Genomic DNA, 19,417 nt, shown 5'->3' with positions numbered 1-19,417 from the left:
CCAGAATTATCCATGACAGCTGGAGGAGCTGAAAGGTTAGCCCCTCATGTCGGCCTGTGGTGGAAATGTGATGTCTGTTGTGTCTGTGGCCTTCAAAGAGCGGATCGGAGTTCTGGCGTGAATGGATACCAGTAATGTGCATGCTTGAATGCCGCATTGAGACAGATATATTCAAGACTGAAGCATCTTTTGGACACAAAGCTTGTCAAATGGAGGCCAAGGTGAGCAGACTACAATGGGGTCACATGATACTCCCCACAGGCCCGCAACATCCGAGAACAAAACCCGACTATGCAAACAATTTGAATAAAATGAACTCCTCTGTTGGGAAATTCAATGAACAAAAATGACAAAGTGGGCCACAGTGCAAATGCAAACTGTCCCTATTAACTTTGCAATCCTTTCTGTCATTTTGGGGAAAGTGGTGTGCTTTTGTTTTTAAGCACAACATATGCAGGATGTTTTATGATTGTTTTATGAATAATATCAATTCCTCTTCATCGCTTAGCATCACTTTTGAACTCAGCTGTTGCCACACTGTGGCGCCTCTCCTTTGCATGTCACACATAGCTCTGATGCACTTTGATGGGCTCCCTCAGTGATGCCCTGCCCCGCCCGACTGCCTGCAGTGTGACAGAGTGGCCGGTAACGGGCTGTCAATACAGGGCAAGATGGAGTGGTGGGGGCGGGGGGAGCAGCAGATTGGGATTTTCCGCTCTTAGCTGGATGCCTTGTAGAGAACAGTTCCTGTGGACACAAGTAAACATGGAGGATACAGGAGCCAAATCTCTCGTTTCCAGTTCCTACCGTGAAATTTGCATTAAAATACTAAAAGTGGGAATGGGAACACGCTGCATGACTCGGACCTGAAAAAAAAATGTGAGCTCTTAAAAAGCTCAAAGTTGAGATGCTTCAAATTTATGCTGCACGAAACAGGATAAGCGGTAGCCTATTAAAATTTCCACAAAACGCTCCTGTTCAAATGCCAAGTTTTTGTGATACATAAAAAAAAAACAAGATTATGATTAATCATTTTAAAACAATGCAACAGGAACCATACCAAACACTGGATCATAGTGGTGGCAGCATCATGCTTTTTTTTTTTTTTAAGTTGGACATGGGGCTTTAAATCAGGCGGAAGGAATTATAACCCATGTAAAATAGCAGTCAGTGTCTGCTAGGTGGGGAAACAAATGTCAGGAAAAGCCTACTAGAACATGTGAAATATCTTTGCTGTTAATCAGAAGCACTTTAGTGACATGTGTGTCCTTACACCCTTTTAACGTGGATTAGAATGTGATTGGTTACTTAAGAACATAGTTACAAAAGGGTGTGCACACTTATGCAACCCCAGGTGCCAAAGTTTTGAAATGTTTTATCTTGTTCGGATTTTTATTTATGCTAGAAAAATCTGGCATTTGAACAGGGGTGTGTAGACTTTTTATATCTCCTGCAGAAAATGGATGCCAAACAGTGTTGAAATGACTTTGTCTGATCACATAGAACAAAAAAACAGGTCATAAAATTCAAATCGCCCCCAGAGGTGAGCAACATGAGGTTCGAGTGTGACCCTTGTCCCGGCTGGCCAAAAAAAGCTGTAAAGTGATAACTCATAATGGAGGCATTCAGAATCCCATTTGAATATTCTACCGCAGTCGACAAATGGACGCAGCCTGCTTCAGTTCACGTATTTTACATGACGACGACGAGTTGGTGACCTCGGCACCGGCGGAGGCCACGAGGAGCCTGGAAGAGGCCGACTGAAATGAGAAGCATAAGTGGCTCACAGCTGGTGTCTGCGGAGAGGGGTGGAGAAGGGCCTGCCGGCTTTGGGGGTAGGGCCTGCTGGTGATGGCGGGCGTTACGGAGGTCGCAGCCATTGCGACGGATGGAGGAGGAAGTAAACAGATGTCCACAAGCTGGCAAGACAAGCGGTAGGTGATGAGGACACTGAGAGCCAGTTGGCCATCCTGGGACACAAGAAGCTTCCTATGCCACGTCTCATCTTTTAAGTGCATCTCAATAAAATGGAATGTCTGAAAAGGTTGTTTATTTTAGTTATTCAATACAAAAAGTGAAATTAATATTCCTTGAAGATATCGTTTTTAAAAAAAAATGTGTGTGATTCTCAACTGCACGTCTCCCCTAGCGTGAACACTGCTAGCTAACCGTAATAGCCTACCACCGCCAGGTAGAACTCATTTCTATTCAGAACTCTTTGATTCACATTATTGAATAAACAGTAAACAAAAATAGTAAACCGAAGCACATTCTTTGCTCACCTGCCGATAGCTTCAACTGACACCACACTGGCTAATGCTATCGCTAACATATAGCTACCCAATTATAAGTCCTCTTCTGTTTATTTATACGCAACTCATTAAACCAGACTTCCCTTTTAAAGGCATAAAACAATTATTTTCTATCTCAATCCATTTCTATGACATATTTTGGATAAATTTAATGTTTAGGGTTAGTTTTTTGTGTAAGGAAGCGCTAATAGGTATTTTAAGGCGTAAACTGTTTTTCCCAAAATATATGGTCTCTCTCTTTAGCGTAGATTTTCACTTGTGGCTGCCGGGTGTGGGACATAACACCCCAGGATGAACATGAGATATGTCTCGGGATTATTTTGGTCATGGCACCAAACCAATGCATCTCAATCCAAAATTGCCGTCCTTTTGTATTTGTTCCCAACAGTTCGTGACTTCATGAAATGGCGCGACAGTGAGGATGATGCGCTGGGAAAGCTTCCATCTCAGCAGTCCCAACGCATTCCATCATCGTCTCCCTTAAAGCCCACTTCAGCGTTCTGCGGAGTCACCGCAGCAGTCTCCAGGAAACAAAACCAAAGCAGCGCCGTCGGTTTGAATCCCGCAGCATATTGCCGAATCGGCACGAAGGGCGGGAAGGACACGCAGGCGTCGTGGCATCCGTCAACACTCTGTGTCAGCGTGACCTTGAGGTAGGCGCTCGAAAGCCACGTGCTGTTAGGCTCGCTTACATGCTGGCACCGACTTCAAATACTCGCACGAGAACGGACAAACATGCTTGTGACAAAGTTAATGTTTTCGCAGAGTGACATCTAGGTTTATTGAAACTATGACCTTCAGTTGAGTGCAACTATCTAGCAAGGCCGAACTCTCCCATATTGAAATTATTACTCTGTATATTGACATAGCCACATTTTGCTCGTGTTTCAATTTTGGTCATTAACTCATTTGCTGCCATTGATGGCTAAAGACGTCAAAGATCCATTTTTTTTCTTGGCTTGTATTAAATGAGTTAATATTCATGAGTTGCTGAGAAATGAAGATTTTGGTCAAAATCGTGGTCGTGACTAGTGGCTAGCATGTCTGCGTCACAGATATGAAGTTCAAGCACTTCCATGTTTTATGCTCAGCTTCCTCCCACGCTAAAATAAATCAGACAATTTCATATTTTCCATTAAAAGACAACATTGTGGACTCTTTTGAACAGTCGTATAGATTTTTAACAACACATTTTATTTTAAAATCAGAAGTCATGCAAAATAGTGGCATGTTGACATTTAAGTTTACAAAAAGCATCTTGCTCAATTTATGCTCATGTGGGTGAAAAAATAAATGCATGCCATATATGTCAAATTAAAATTCTAATTTGGTTATAAATTATCTACCAAAATGAAAAAAAAAAACCTATTTAACAAGAAACAGGAAGTCGACAAACTCCAGTTTGACATTTCATTCCTGATCAAGTAGTTTTTTAATCATCCTGCACCCACAAAAAAAAGTTTTTTTTAAATGGAACTCATACCTTCACCCCAAAAACGATCGATGCAAACAGCAATGAAAACATTCCAATGAATGACATCATGAAGGACCGAAGTGGATTTCTAGTAAATGAAGAGATGAGCACGTTAGACCTGTGCCGTAAAGCCAGCAGTAAATAAAGCCTCATCAGTTACCATGGAAGCTTATTCACAGCCGGAAAAGCCTTGAGAGGATTATTGGGAGCCTAATCAGCGGCAGGGAAGGATGAAGGCAACAAAGGATGAGGTCACATGATGAGTCCTTTATTAGGAAGCGTCCTGCTAACCATTGGCAGCGTCAGCCGCACTGCTGCTGAATCACTCGCGTGTCTCAACCTCTTGCTTTGTTTTTATGTCTTCTCCATTGTTCTCCATCATTCCGAGAATGCTCATGAGTCACTCCTCCTGCATGTGGGAGGCTTTAGAATATGGCGGCGGGATAAGCGCTAACAGGCGGATTGTACTGTAGGTGGTTGTCTAGGTGGATAAATTAGACTTAATCCGAGGATCACCTAATAAAAAAAAAAAGTAAATCAAGACCAGACTTTTCTCTGTCTGCTCTTTGTGGGGAGTCAGTGCATGTGCTATTGCAAGTAGCTTTGTCTGCCCGGAGGATTTTCTAATGAGGGGGTTTTTTTGGAGGAGGATGACGGGCCGCTTGGCTTGTCGTGTCCGTGAGGAGGGGCGTTTAAAGGAAATGAGCAATGTGCGCTTGGTGGATGCCGATTAATACGACACCCTCCGCTCACCAGCCCTCCTCTGATGCCCTGCTGGCATCTTGGCAGCAGCATTAGCAAAAGAGAAGTCTGAAACTGCTATTATGTCAAAGACTTTGAAAACCTGTAATTTAGTCTCCAAAATGGGAGGGGTACAATGAAACCAAACTAGGCCACAACAATGAGCCTCTTTATATTAGACGCTCAGCAAGTATACATGCATGATCAAATGTGATCTGATACGAAAAATGCACATAACTATTATGTATCCTCACGGTTATCTTAACATTATCCCGCAATAGTGCTTCACCTAATATTTGTCAATTTTCATCAGCCATTCAACAGGACATTTAATGCAACTGAAGATGGAGATGTGGCAAAATCTTACACAGTTCCTGTCTTCAGTAGGTTCTGCACAGGTATTGACAGCATGTTTTTTTTTTTCTACTATATCAGAAGTGAGCAGAAATATCAAAAATTAGGAATACAGGACATACATTATGTAAAGACTTAGAGGCTCAGAGGACAACAATAATACACATCATTCATGAAATCACATTCAACAAATTTGCAAATGGCCCATTTGGAATGCAGAGAGGGGGAAAGTGGGACTGCTATGATTTTTATTATATTCACCATACTTACATCAACGAACAAATACTGCTCTCTGCTGGAGGACTACAATATTACAACCACAATAATTCTTTCATGCTTTACTTCGAACGCTCACTTGAAGACAGATACGATATATCAATAACTTAATATCAAATGCCATCATTTTGAAAAATATAATATTTTACTTTATGGTTATACACTGACACAACCTTCTTAAAGTAGTTTTAAGTTTATGGAGAATATGAAGTTAAACTAAAACCAATTCAGACTTCCATAAGAAATCTTCAAAATAAAAGCTTTTATACTGGGTCGCTTTTTTTTTCGACAAAAAAGAGCAATTAAGGTTGTACTATTTAGAGTATTCTAAAATTACCTCCCGTGGATGTAAGAAACCAGAGTAAACATTTGCTATAATATTTTCTTTCATTATCAAGCAGCCCTAATTTGTTACCACGCGCATTCGACGCCTTACTCTTAATGTGGAGGTTTCCCGGATGTCTCGCCTCGAAAGTTTCCAAGCGGGAAGCGCTCGAATGTAGCGAGCGTGAGTCGGAGTGCTTTGGTGAGTTAGTGCGTGGCGTGTTATGGTGGCAGACGTCGCACACGTCCACTCTTCCGCCTCCTCCTCGGGTTCTTTCCACGGCGACGGCCCCACGGCGTTGTGCGACGAGCGGACCATGTCGATGAACGACGTGTACGTGTTGCGACCCTTCAAGCTGATCGCGCTGCTGTGCGTCTTCCTGGCGCTCTGTCTGGACTTGGTGGCGCTGCTCAGTCCGGCCTGGGTGACGGCCGACCACTTCTCGCTGTCCCTGTGGGAGTCGTGCTCCCAGTCCGAGGCGAGGCAGCCGGACGAGGAGGCTTCGTGGAGCTGCTTCTCCACTCTCACTTCTGGTAAGAAGCTTGCACTCTTTTCGCGTGTGTTCATCTCTGCTGGGATGCTCTTTGAGTTTGGCTACGACCGGGAAAAGTTGGATTTAAAGGAAAAAAAACAACAAAAACATAATTTTTCAAAATTACTTATGTCAATATCACCCAAAAGATGAAATAACGTGTTAATGTGTCACTGGATAAGCTTCCCTAATTATGTCAGTACTATGCCTAAACATATATTTGACGGTCATTTAAAAAGAAATATCTTGATTCTTTTTCCCCCACACATAAGGTTTAATAGATATTTTCTTGTTACTTTTTTTGCAATTTTTCACAACCGTGCGCAATACGGATTTTTGACATGTGCGGCTAAGGCGTTGCAAAAAAATGTTGAACCTAACTCTTAATTTATAAATATTACTAAATGCAATACATTATTTTATTATTATTTTTTTGTTCTGTAAACTTGATGTGCTACAGAACAAAAGAGGGCAGATTCGGAGTTTTTGCAAAAAAAAAAAAAAAACAATCTAGAAAAGTTTACTTGCATCTCCGATTTAAAAAAAAAATAAATAAATAAACATTCGTTGACTGGTGTTATGTTCTACATTGACTTTTAAAAACATACCCAAATCATATACAAAAAGAAAACATTGGTGATCAATTGATTATTTATTTTGAAGTGCTGGAGTATTCCCATATGTCACAAATAAACAAAAAATAATAATAAAGAGAGAGAGTCGGATGGTTGATGTCATTCAGTCATTTGAAATCAGATCCTGCAGGATTAACATTTGTCATTACAGTTACAAAAAAAATCTGAGGTTTTTTTTTATTAAAAAAAAAATTGTGCTCACATTGCGATAAAATAATTAATCCTTACTGATTAATCCTCATGATCATGTCAGGCCTTTGCGTACAGGAGCAGGGAGCCGTCTGACAACCGTGCAGGCTGATTCATAAGCAGGCAGGACATGACTTTGAATAGACTTTACAGTCAACAATGTCATCACCAGTCTTGTGAGTGAGCGTCCGATTTGTTTTGAAACCATTTTTTGCTCAGGTTAAATATGTGAAGGTGGGGAACTGAGATGGGGATCCCTTATAGTGGAACAACGAAGGCTTTGAGTGGGCTTCAACGGCCACGTGGACTCACCAGGTTGTAATCACGCGGCTGCTGTGTTTACACTCTCACCTCCTTGTTGGGCATCGCCATTGTTTTCTGTGCCCTCACTCGTACTCCTCCGGAGCAGCCCATTTGAGCGCTATTGCTAATTAGTTGCAAGTTTCTTAGCCTATCGCTCTCTTGAGAGGGGTTTAAAACCAATTTGTGTTCTGGCATATTTGTTCAAATTGCAGCTGCAACTCAATTTCTGAAGGAAATCCACAAAGTAACATTTTTGGAATGACCCATAGGCTAAAGATTTGCGGAATGTTTTTCTCAGGAAGTTTGATTGACAAGGCTTTGGCCCGAGTTCTCATGTTGTGGAATGTGTGGGGCCAAATGGGAGGTGGATTTGTCGCTTCTGAGTGTCTGCAGGTCCCATTAAAGCAACAGCGGAGGGCTAGGTCGGGGGGGGGGGTAAAGTGCCACTTTGCCAAAAGGCAGAATAAGCAGAGGTGTGAGGCGCAGTCTTAACATTTCATTTCATCTATAGACTCAGCTCCACACAGAAATAGTGAGCAGCGCAGCAATGATGAAATGACCTGACCTTAAAAATATGTGTTGCCGGTGAAAGGCGTTTGATCAAAATTCTAAGCACATGATGTGGTAAAGCTGGAAGCAATAAGCCTTCGCCTTGTGTGCTTCTTATTCAAATGCCATTGAGCTGTTATCGCACAGGGGAAACATTCCTTTCTCTCCGCTCCCCCCCCCTCTCCCCCCCAATGACAAACGAGGCTTGCTCACCGATTGGTCGCCTCATCCCGTGCAAATTATTCTTTTGAGCTCAGTCCCGTCGACGGTCTCCTGACACTGACAAGAGGGATTTCAAGGATGGGATGCACAACAAAGCAGCCAAGCGAGAGAAGGAATATCATTTTGCGTGCTTGACGAGAATGCTCACGGTTAAAGTCATGCTGCACCTTCCAGGGAAGAATAATGTAATTGCCGTTACTTGACCGGCGACCAATCCAGGGTGCTCTGCCCATCGCTAAAAGTCACCTCCAAAATTTAAGACTAACGAATAAAGAGAGTTTCGAAATGAAAACAAACCGAAAGTCAAGCTGCACCCTGGGCTGTTTTTGACTTGTCGTCTCTGAAAGAAATTTACAGAGTCAAAACGTCAGCGCGGCTGGAACATGACCTCAGCAACCACAAACCACAACGCGTCTAATATTTATATTGACTTTTCAAACGCCAAAGAAATGATCACAAGGTTTTTTTGCCACCCAGGCCCAAAGTTATCTCCGTGACAACCACTTTGATTTTTTTTTTTTTATGTAACAATGACAGCCTTGTGACTCCTTAGATATTTTGCTTGGATGATGTTCTAAGATTATTGCACGTGTTCCCTCCCGCAGACTGGCAGATTGCCACCCTTGTGCTGCTCGTGGGCGGCGCCGCGGCAACCCTGGTGGCCTTTTTGGTGGGTCTCATTTCCCTGTGCCACGGAACGCAGAGGAAGCACTACCGAACTGTGGCCGTCTTCCTCTTCACTGCAGGTCAGTCTTCCTCACCTTCCTGTTTATCACTATTTGTGCTGAATATGTATCGTGATCTGAAATGGTCAGCAAGACCTGATCTACGTTTGCACTCGATAATAATATTTTCAGGCCCCCCTCTTGCTCGACCATTGAATGCAATCCTTTGTTTTAATTTTGTCATGTTTATTTTGGCTGCATTGCTTCCAGTATATGTACAACTGTCAGATTTATTTATTAAATTTTTTGTCCAATCAGATTTCAGAATGATTGCTGTTACATCGCATCGAAATCACTAAAACTAACATTGAAAAAAATGTTCATAAACAAATCAAAATAAAAATTCTTAAAAAAAAAAAGATAATACCAAATACTCAATTTCTATTAAAAAAAATAATATTTAAACTAATAAAAATTAAACGGAAATAAAGATTTGTGAAAAAAATCAAATAAACCGAACAAACCCACTCTAAAAAAAAATGACGCAAAATTAAAACTATGGTGAAAAATCCCAAGTCACTGGTCAAAGCACATCACCAAAAAAGAAGCAGGAAGGCGGCACGTACGCCCACAGCCCAACCACAAGCCTTTCCAGCAGACAAGGTTTTATTTGTTCCAGAACTCCTACGAAATAAAGGCTGCTGAAGGAGAGAAGCAGTGGTGCGTTGCTTGAGCTCATTTCTTCTGTGGCGAGCAGCCCAGAGGCCCGCTTGGCCCGCCGGCCAAGAAAAAGCAGCCACAGAATTTGCAGTGGTACCAACAACGGGAAGTCGCGGAGGGGGAGAAAAAAAAAAAAGCATTACTTGCATACTTGAGAGAGGGGAAATGCTGACACCAGTGGGGGAGTGTCCATCTTTTAAGCCTATAATTAAGACCAAAAAGTTTTGATTTTTTTTTGCAACTATTTTGGGAATTTATTAAAAACAGTCTTGGCCATTTTGTGCTTATATAACTTTCACGAGCGTTGAAGGACTAACCAATTACAGCTCCTTCACTCGTGCCAAGTTCCATGATGGAACTTTATGAGCATCACTGTCAGAATAAACAAAGTTTATTATAACAAATTTACTCCACGCCACACACTAATTGGTGTGAGGTTTTCAATATTTACAGGTAAAGGTTTAAGTAAAAGAAAAATAATCCAAAATATTCTTTTGAGTGTCAAGTCTTTGTACAGTGGTGCCCATGCTCGTAACTCTGAACTCTTTCTACTTTAGTTCAATGGATATTGCGATTTTTCCGTCTGGTGTGTGCGCACAGCGAGAAACACAAAAAACAGTGTCACAACGGACTTCATAAGATGCAGTGACATTAGTCATTATTCAGAAAGTATAAAGAATATAAACCGTGAGTATTAATATATTGTTACATACTGTCTACATGTGTTGCTCCACCGCTTGTATTCAAATATTCATTGCTTAAAGCTGATTTTGAGTATGTAATCGCTACTGCCACCTGCGGCCCAAAAAATAAAATTACACACTCTGTTCTTCGCATATACGACTCACGTTCTAATTGGGAATATCACCACTTCTTACAATTTGGAGTAGAAAGAAAAACACAAGTCCGATCTCAGTACTCGCCACCGCTCAAATTTCTGGATGCGACTTTGTGAGACAACGACGAGAACGCGCCTGATGTCACATCTGTAGAAAGAGCGCTGGAATTGCAAACCTGTTTCCAGTCTGAAAATGATTTCCAAGAGGCTTGCATGGATAACCACCGCGAATCGCTCATGTCTAAATCTGTCATAAATTGGGAAAACTTTGGTTGCAAAATCCTGCGGAGTGCCGCTTTAAAAGTTGTCATCATTCCAGTTTATATTTGATCACTTCAATTCACAAAGATTCTAAAGTCGAACAAATTTAAGGTCAGCCAACATCCCAGAAGTGATTTTTGCTCGTTTAATCTGCTGAGTCGTCATTAATGAACGTTGAGTAGAGATTGTGAGGGAACTTTGTCTTTGTTCCTCTATGAAAACACGAGGCATAAAGGGCCAGTGTGCGCCGTCGACTTAATGGTTCAACCGCTGGCCTGCTAGCCATTTACTGAAAAGCATGGGAAGCCAGTGTTATCCTTTCCTGTGTGCGTAATTGCTCTAAGAGCCCCGGCGAGAGAGAATAAGGCCGCCTTTACATGCGTACGCTGCACGGACGAGCATATTGGACCCCGCCGAACGCCCCTTGGCAGCGCTGCGGTATTTATTTTCTGTCCAGAAATATGACCTCAGCTCAGTCTGGGCTCCATCAACACGACTGCATTCTTTTGGGCCGCCACCACTCCTACCGGGAGGAAGGAAAGGCGGACGAGAAGTCACGCTGAAATGCTCAAAGCCGCAAAAAGACTTAGCTCAAGGAAAATGACTCACAGTGATGGAAGCGTCCAAGTCGTTTTCCTTTTATGGCAAGGGTAAAAGTTCTTGACACTGACATCGATTTAGGATTGTGCCATGCAAAGCTGTGCAGAGTTTTTTTTTTTTGTTTTTTTTTTCACCGAGCTCACAAGTGTTTTGCTTAGTTGGTCTGCCAGATTACGCAAAAACTAAAAAAAAAAAAATTTACATGCTGCTTTAAAGGTTGACATGTCGCTGCTCATCTCGCCTTTCCGATTACTGCAGCTATCAAAAAAAAAATTTATCTTGCATAGATAATGCTGAGACTGCTTTTGTATTCATTTAACAATGTTTATTATCGTGGTTGGAGTTTTTAGTTTGAAAAAAACAGTTCTTCAGGATTAAATCAAAATATAATAAATAAATCATAAAATAAATAAATATTTTATTATTAGATTGGGCTCTGCTTATGGTTCCAGAAGTCTTTACTGTAACTGACTTTATTTTAGTGAATTCTGCCGCGAGTTCACATTCGGATTACGTCATCGCCATAGCAACAGCACACTAAACCTCCCCTTCTGTCTTTTGCGAGAATAACAAAATCAATTTTGCGTTTTGTCTTTGCCAGTCGTGCTGCAGGCCTGCGCTCTGGTCCTGTACCCGATCAAGTTCATCGACGGGACGGTTCTGCAGACGTATCACGAATTCAACTGGGGCTACGGCCTCGGATGGGGCGCCACCATCTTCATGCTGGGCGGCGGAGTCCTCTTCTGCCTGCGGACGGACATATACGAGGATGCCATGTACTGACAACCCCCCATGAACACACACACACACACACACACAAATAACTTTCTCGACATTGTGAATAGGAGCATGGACCTAAATTCTCCCTTGGCCATCTTGATTATTTTTAGTCAAGTTGTGACGGCCCAAAGTAGTACATGTCTGTTTGAATAGAACCCCCTCACTTTACTATCACCACCTCCCACCCTTTGCTCACAGCGTGTCCCTTTCTCGACGCCTACTGGTTGCTGGACATTTCCACTGCATGGTGACCTGGATGTCTGTTGTTGGACTAAATGGACAGTCGGTTCTGAACATTTAAAGGCAACAGTGCATCGCCGTGGTTTGGCCTTTTATTTTGGCCTATTCGTTTTTGTCGCATAACAACGAGGAGCTTGTTTTCAATGTATTCATGGCTCCACTTTCCCTGCATTCTGCCTGGAACATATCATAGAATGTCTTATCGTATCACAAGACTCGGCTTTTATATATGCTGGAGCTACTGTATTTATAGTTTGTTTGCAAACTCACTTTATTTGAAAATGTAAATTGTGTAAAAACTGTTTGTACATGAAGGACTTTCCGGAATAAAAAGTGTCGTTTTTGGGTGCGAGGAGTGTAAAGTTATTAGTGTGTCCTGCCAGCAGAGGTTTAAACATGTCAACCTTTGACCCATGTGTTAAAAAAAGCAACAGGGGCACCCCCTTATTGGGACTTAACGTGTTCATCATCAAGGGCTTACATTCCACACGGCAACGTTTCAGTCTCAAGACTTTTTTTTTTTTTTTTTTGGCGATTGCTTGCATTGTTGCCATTTGTTGCAATTACGTTCACACTTCGCATGTTTAGTGTGAAACAGACTGGTGTGAAGTTGTCGCCCGTCAAAGTGTTCACTGCAACAGCTGCGTGGGGAACTACTGCAAATAATCCGTTTCAGCAGCTGCAGCATCTGGATAAATGACCACGTGAGTTTTATTTGATGTTTTTAAGGGATTGAACCAACACCAAGGGGAAAGTCCCAAATGTCTGCATTGGACGTGTGTTCTTAGATGTGAGAAGTGTCTCTTTAGTGGGTTTCTTATAATAGCAAGCTGAAATTGAAACATGATCCGGGTGGAGTTGCAAAAGAAATGGGAAGAGGTGTCATATATATTTGGGGCGAATTTTCTCAAAAACTGCAAGCATATTGTTAAATGAATATTAATAACATTAGATACACAAACAAAATGATGTACTGCGAAAGTATAAGGTCATCCATCCATTCACACCTTGACAAAGGAAGCTTGTTAGATAGGAGTGAGGCCAGCTGCATGTTTCCGGCCACAGGCTTGTGTTTACTTTGTGCAGCCTTCATTCGGGATGGAATTTCCCGTTGTGTCATTTTTTACTCTCTTCCACCCTCGTGTGGCCAAAAGTTATATTGCAGTGTTCTTGTGACATTTTACTGTACACGTACACTACAGTCCATCGTATGATTGTGTTAATCTGGGAGTTTGTTTTCCAGCAAGGAGATGTCTCGTGTTTGTTATTTAGAAAGTAGTTCCAATACCTTTCACAGAGGACTCTCAAAGGCAAAGCAAGGCAGCTTTATTTATGTTGTGTGTTTCATATGCAAGGTAACTCAAACAACAATTAAACAGTTGAAGATTTTAACAGGGCTTTAAAAGCATTTTCACTTTTGAGGGTAACTTCAAGTTCTGTCGGCATTTTTTTTTACATGTTTGCTTTGAGGTTTGGCCTCCACTAATTAACCTGAGGTTTACGGGTTTGTATTGCATGAGCATTTCCAGAATTAATCCAGGACCCAAGCGATTCAGTCATTTATACACTCGAAGCATAATTTTAAAATCTTGTCTAGAACTGACTGAACCCAACGTAGGTGAAAGTGCTTCGCATAGTTAGAACACAGTTATGCACACACAGTAATATAAATGACAATTAAAACCATAAATCAGATAAAAATGAATTGGGGGTGAAAAAATTACTTGAATGCTTGCCTAAACAAATTTTTCTGTTTTTAAAATGACCAAATAAGTTGAGCAACCAGATTTTGACTTCACATGAGATGACATGGACCTAAAAGCATCTCCCATTCCCTCCGGTGAGGTTTCCCGGCGCACAGCTGTGAGTACTTTGGATGCGACCACAGCATTTCCCAACAGTGCAAAGAATCACAACAACTTTACGTGTGCCAGCAACGGAAGAGACAGACAGATGGGCGCGGGGGGGGGGATTTAATGCTGAACTCCAGTTGATCGAGTCATTCTCACCAAGGTGTCGTTGAGACTATCCTGTTTACCCCCAAAAGTTGATGTTTACTATCGCGCAGTATCACGTTATGTTGTTAGGGATGCAGGTTAGCCAAGCTGCCATGTTTGTAGTTTTTTAAAAATAAATTAAACACAAGCTCAATCAACGATATGATCATGAAAATTGAACATCAAAATCACAAGATTTTATTTTGTATCATTTATCCCCGCGTTACATAGACAACCACAGCAATGTTATTCAATTTTATTATCATAAAAGTGTCATTATCCTGCTACATTTTCATGTCGACTGAATGATCGCGACGAGGACATGAAAGACACTTTCACGTGCATGTTGACTTTGCTGTACGAGCGCAGCTTGAAAATACAGAGCTGCCCCACCGTGGTGGTAAATATTTGGTCGAGCAAGCCGCCCCCTGGGGACAGTAACCAGCTGGGCCCTGCAACCTTTCAAACTGCAGGGACAGATTCCAGTTACTGAACCTGGGGGACGGAGACAAACTTTCTTGAACTCTGAGAAAAAAATAAGAGGATTTTTGCTGGTGTAGTGGTTCTTAATGACAAATGAAAAATAAATGTTGGACTGATTTTCTACAACGCAGGTTGAAGAGATATGCAATTAGGCGGGCAAACCTGAAAGCGCTGCAGCTCGTCTCGTGGTCCTCAGCTGTGGAAATCGTCGGCCGCAAAGTGAAGTGAGTGAGCGACACCTGAGCTATACATTACCACCACTCCGCTCTTCTATCAAGCGTGACCCCACCAAAATTACACATTAACTTGAAACGTGTCACGTCTCCCTCGCTATCGTGTCTCCTTGGGCCTTCACATGCCGCATATGGGACATGAATTAAAGAAAAGCAAGGAAAAGCAGCAATGGTGCGAATGGGCGGAATTCAAATTGAGGCATGGCAGGGAATGATAAAGTCCACGCTGACACAAATGTGTGTAATGCACATTTATGCATCGCGAGTGGGAATCCTGCAGGTGGCTGACCTTGTCAGTATCATTTGTACACGGCATCAAAAAAAAAAAAAGCTGAGGTCATCTGTAATCCAGGTGGTTTCATTCCCAAACTGAAAGTAACACACTGCATGTATACAAAAGTCTTCAAGAAAACTGTCCAACCCAAATGAGCTTTATTTGTATTTTTTTTTATGAAGTTAAATCAGGCAAAGTGCATTTTATACTATAGCGCTTTACCAAGGTGATGAATTCAGAGTTTACAGAAAAAAACACATCACACTTAAATTAAATTGTCATTTTCCCCTTAAGTGCTGTCTTAAAATGAACACATTAGTAAGTATAAATATTGTTGTGTTAACTTAAAAATCACACCCCCACCCACCTTGAAATGAATGGAGATCCCTCATATCATATCATATTAAAGTTTGTGCAGCGACTGCATTCCCAGTAAGTACTTTATATGCGATTTGTTAAAATGACAAAAAATGACTGTATATAAAACATGAAAAAATAAAGAAATTCACTAAGTAGTAGAAAGTAAAGAAGCCCCATGTGGGATCCATGTGGGACGGCGTAGTCAGTCAAGTGCTGGAGACTCATAACGTGAAATGTTATTCTTCCCAAACTCATATCTCTGATTCCAAATGGTTTTCTGTGCATTGTGATCATGTAAAGTGACAATATTCTGTTTATCCTCCAAGTCCGTTTCGTTAATTGTCAAACTGTCAAAATTCGGAATCACCTGGAAAGAGAATGAGAAAAATATTTTAGCATACGGCACAGTTATGGATTATGGGGCACGCACATTTTAGAAGAATGTGTAGTTTCTTGTACTTGTTGTGTCGCGTTCAAAATGCCGTACACGTTTGGGGACTCCATTCACTCCAGAAGCTTCCAGCTGCACAATATTTGTGCAACCTGGAGCGTACTCTGAAGCAGTTTTCATTGCCCACTGTAGGCAAAGTCAGGCTTGTGAGCGTGGTGGAAATTCGCTTCTGTGGAAGATATGAGGAGTTTACACATCAGAATGGGGGAAAAAAAGTGAAAAAAAATATATAAGTGAATTCCTGACACTAGAAATATACAAAACATTTTTTTTTAAATTACATGTTAATTTATGTACTTCGCATCTACCAATACTTGCTGGTAATCTGGAGCCTAGCCTTGCAAATTTCAGGGCTAATATATTTTTCATCCCTTTTATTAAAAAATGTCATATTGCTTCATTTTTAAATCGCATGAAATCTCACTGCTGCAGTCATGTGAAAGCATTTTGTTGCAATACTAGCATTTCGTCTGCAGGGGGTGCTGTCATGTTCTCCTTGTTTTCACAAAGCTAATCCAATTCCTGGTGGGAAGCTATGAAGTATTTTTTCTTGAGACTTTTGCATACTACCCAACGCACAGATTCATTTTGTGCTCCATCTTTTGTGTGCTCCACCTCCCATTCCAGGCAGTGGCCTGGAACTTTCCCATTCGGTTTCCTCCAGAGAATTTTGATACGATCATCTTGACCTTGCAGAAGAATCGGCTTGCCTGCAGAGTCGGGCTTCACTGAATTTATAAAAGAAAACATGATGATGCGAACATGTGAAATATGACTTTGGCCGGGCGTGGTTGCATGTACCGTAGTTTTGGATTTGAAGGGACGTGTACGTTGGCCTCAGGGGGCCTTCTGCAGAGGAGCCATTCACGCAGAAATTGACATCAGTAAAATCAGGCAGAGGTTTTCCAGTGAAGCTGCAGCCACTCCTAACTGTTTTTGTAAAGAGGTATTTGGGACACTCCTCTGTTTTTTCTAGTTCTTTGTGCCTGCGGAGATGTATACATTGACTTCACACCGTATGATGTCATGCACCTCAAATTGAAACTTTACTCAGCAGTGACGGGAAGAGATGATTACAAAAGTCACAATCAACCGCAGCAAAAGACATCACGGGGGACGTTCACTTGCGTGGTTTCACCGGCTCGTGTACTCAATCTTTGAATCACTTTATCGCGATAAAATATTCAACTATAGAATCTGCCGTCTTGCGGTTGTTAATGTTGGTGTAAGAGACATGCATGTAAAAGACAGAACTTAAGACAAAAAAAATGAAGAGTTACTTATTAGAATGATGTACAAGGTACGATAGCATGTATTATTCAAATAGATAAATCGTTACATTTAAATGAATCGATTTGTCGATTTTGGGAAAATTCCGCATACAGAGTGGGGTTATAAGGCGTATCTCTGCACATTAGGGGAAACAAACCAGTATAGCAAATAAATCAAACTTCATCCCACTTCCATTCGACATCTATAAATAAGGCGCACCGATTATAAGGCCCTCTGTTGATTTTGGAGAAAATGAAAGGATTCTAAGTTTGCCTTATAGTCTGAAAAAATACGGTGAAGTACGGTACACAAATGCGTTTCTGCAGTGTTGTTAGTATTGCTGGTATGTATAAAGACAACCAATGATTATTTTTTGGTTCGCCAAACAGGGACTCACCAGAAATACATATTTATCCGTGAGCTGGCTGGCGATTTGGGGTGTTTTCTCCACTTGCAGATCATGCGCTCCATGTTATGAAAGACACACTCAAAATGTTGGACGGCATTAACCCGACGTCCTGTTGGAACGGAGCCACACAAAGTCAGTTACGATCGACACGAGCATTGCTGCCTGACTCACCTGCGCTCGGAGGTTTCCGCACCAGCTCGGTGTAGTTCTGACTCTTGATCCAAGTGTTATTAGTGCAGTGTCCGTTCAGCAGGGTATACGCTCGTACTCGGATTTCCTTCATCAGATCAAACTGAGCGCTGTATGTCCTCTGAGGCGTCTGAATAACCTGACCAGAAAAAATAAATAAATAAATCATATTCTCAGTCACTATTCAAGCAGTTCTTCCCTGCTTGACAATACTCACGTCCCAACTCTGCGTATATGCATTGAAGTATTCCAACTGGTAAAGCTTAGGACATTCTTGAATATTAATTAAGCTCGCCGGGAGGGTCCATGTAATCTCCAGACGGCCAAGATAACCAGGATCTATGATTTTAATCTCCGCGGGGGGGTCCACTGCAAAGAAAATGACATCAAAGAAGATGAGGGTGACTGATGCGGTGGATGCAAGCTCAAATGAAGCTGCGTATTTCTGTACAATTAGTCACGGATGACATAAAAATCATTTCCAAGCACAAAGTAGTAAGAATTTTTTTTTTTTCCGGTCAACCTTGAAAAGCGCGGCAACGTGACTCCTCCATGCAGATTATTGAGAACAGCATCAGTAAAGCTCCGCGAGCCAGTCTCAATAACAACATTCTGTGAAAAACAAATTATGGATTAAAAATGGAGGGAAAAAAGAAGAAGAAAAAGTTATACAGAAAATCCCACAGAAGAAATACTTACATGACTGTTCCACGAATGTGTGTCAAGTGAGTGAATGATGCTCGCCTGCTCGGTGGAGTTTTGCACTTCTAAGTAAAAAGCCAGGGGGCGGGGCTATTCAAAATTGAAAAGAAAATCATGACAAGGCAAGTTTTCCGGCATTATCTAAGATTTCTTGCATTCATTCATGCTGACTCTTGCACCCTTGAGTCATCGCAAGAAGTTCCCCAACTGCTCACCTTCAATGTGGGCCTGATGTTCATCCAGCACGCCTACAAAGGGATCCGGCGGTTTTTTTTTTCTAAAACATTCATAATGACCCCAAAAATGGTGGAAAAGCACAAACTTCAACATTGTTCCTTGAAGTTGCCAAAATGTGGCTGCAAAGCACTACTTTTATCCAAATGAAGATCCTGGATTGACGTCAACACAACTTTTATTTGTGGGCTTGTGGTTCGCACATCTGACACACTGTCAAGATCCCAGCAGGGCCTCCCGTGTGGTTTTCATGTTCTCACTGGCCCGGTGGGTACGTCACGTCTTGCTCAAAGTCAGCTGTAGCTCACTCGGGACCCAAATGAGAATAAGCACGATAGAAAATAAAATGATGGTGTGATTATTAACTCATTCGCTCCTAGCCGATTTTAAAATAAATAAATAAATAAATAAATGAAAAAAATGATTTTGGACCTTTTTAGCCGTCAATGGCAGTAAGTGAGTTGATTTAAAAAAATATATATATTTTTTTTTTAATGATGGCAAAACTACTGGTCAAGGCAAAACTGTTAGTGCACATTCTTTTTGATTGCTTGCTACAATATTCACACTGAAACATGCAATTTGAAGAATATTAGAAAAAAAGAACACAAGAGAATGAATTGCAAAGAATTTATTTATAATTATCATTGTTTGGGTTTTTTTGGGTAAGAAAATTAGAGGAAAGTTATTACACATGATATGTACAGCGCTTGGGTCATTCATTTGTTTCACATGCACTTGACCTTTTTTTAAAATACAGAAAAAAAAAGTTTGTGTACAGTTTTTGTTTTCTGGCA

The 19,417-nt window shown here is 41.4% G+C and overlaps 2 protein-coding genes and 1 long non-coding RNA gene across 3 annotated transcripts; 1 reads left to right on the top strand and 2 right to left on the bottom strand.

The window, feature by feature from the left end:
* Nucleotides 1-5,602: 5,602 nt before the first annotated feature.
* Nucleotides 5,603-12,365, top strand: LOC148320164 (transmembrane protein 47-like). Its single transcript, XM_088278901.1, has 3 exons — nucleotides 5,603-6,015; nucleotides 8,518-8,658; nucleotides 11,598-12,365. The coding sequence occupies exons 1-3, from the start codon at nucleotides 5,706-5,708 to the stop codon at nucleotides 11,777-11,779; spliced, it is 633 nt and encodes a 210-aa protein (XP_088135027.1). The 5' UTR covers nucleotides 5,603-5,705; the 3' UTR covers nucleotides 11,780-12,365.
* Nucleotides 12,366-13,326: 961 nt separating this feature from the next.
* On the bottom strand, nucleotides 13,327-14,937 carry LOC148320163 (uncharacterized). Its single transcript, XR_015839556.1, has 2 exons — nucleotides 14,659-14,937; nucleotides 13,327-14,508 (listed from the first exon to the last, which is right to left on the bottom strand). It is a non-coding gene; the product is annotated as an uncharacterized LOC148320163 (long non-coding RNA).
* A 205-nt stretch (nucleotides 14,938-15,142) lies between these two features.
* On the bottom strand, nucleotides 15,143-18,423 carry il13ra2 (interleukin 13 receptor, alpha 2). The gene is made up of 9 exons (XM_088278898.1): nucleotides 18,384-18,423; nucleotides 18,208-18,296; nucleotides 17,902-18,053; nucleotides 17,667-17,823; nucleotides 17,484-17,604; nucleotides 16,616-16,800; nucleotides 16,394-16,542; nucleotides 15,823-15,983; nucleotides 15,143-15,730 (listed from the first exon to the last, which is right to left on the bottom strand). Exons 2-8 carry the CDS (start codon nucleotides 18,293-18,295, stop codon nucleotides 15,837-15,839), a joined length of 999 nt encoding a protein of 332 aa, XP_088135024.1. The 5' UTR covers nucleotide 18,296; nucleotides 18,384-18,423; the 3' UTR covers nucleotides 15,143-15,730; nucleotides 15,823-15,836.
* Between the last annotated feature and the right edge of the window lie 994 nt (nucleotides 18,424-19,417).

The sequence above is a fragment of the Idiotropiscis lumnitzeri genome, chromosome 17, assembly GCF_059441095.1.
Source record: "Idiotropiscis lumnitzeri isolate Australia: NSW breed Sydney's pygmy pipehorse chromosome 17, RoL_Ilum_1.0, whole genome shotgun sequence".
Taxonomy (NCBI): domain Eukaryota; kingdom Metazoa; phylum Chordata; class Actinopteri; order Syngnathiformes; family Syngnathidae; genus Idiotropiscis; species Idiotropiscis lumnitzeri.
The sequence above is the reverse complement of the archived record's forward strand: the minus strand, read 5'-3'. Positions and strand labels throughout refer to the sequence as shown.

Coding starts and splice junctions, on each gene's coding strand:
- LOC148320164 (XM_088278901.1), top strand. CDS start 5,706: ATGGTGGCAGACGTCGCACACGTCCACTCTTCCGCCTCCTCCTCGGGT. Junction 6,016..8,517: donor CTTCTCCACTCTCACTTCTG/GTAAGAAGCTTG, acceptor TCCCTCCCGCAG/ACTGGCAGATTGCCACCCTT. Junction 8,659..11,597: donor CGTCTTCCTCTTCACTGCAG/GTCAGTCTTCCT, acceptor TGTCTTTGCCAG/TCGTGCTGCAGGCCTGCGCT.
- il13ra2 (XM_088278898.1), bottom strand. CDS start 18,295: ATGTTGTTATTGAGACTGGCTCGCGGAGCTTTACTGATGCTGTTCTCA. Junction 17,605..17,666: donor GCGGAAACCTCCGAGCGCAG/GTGAGTCAGGCA, acceptor CCGTTCCAACAG/GACGTCGGGTTAATGCCGTC. Junction 16,801..17,483: donor CGGATAAATATGTATTTCTG/GTGAGTCCCTGT, acceptor ACATCTCCGCAG/GCACAAAGAACTAGAAAAAA.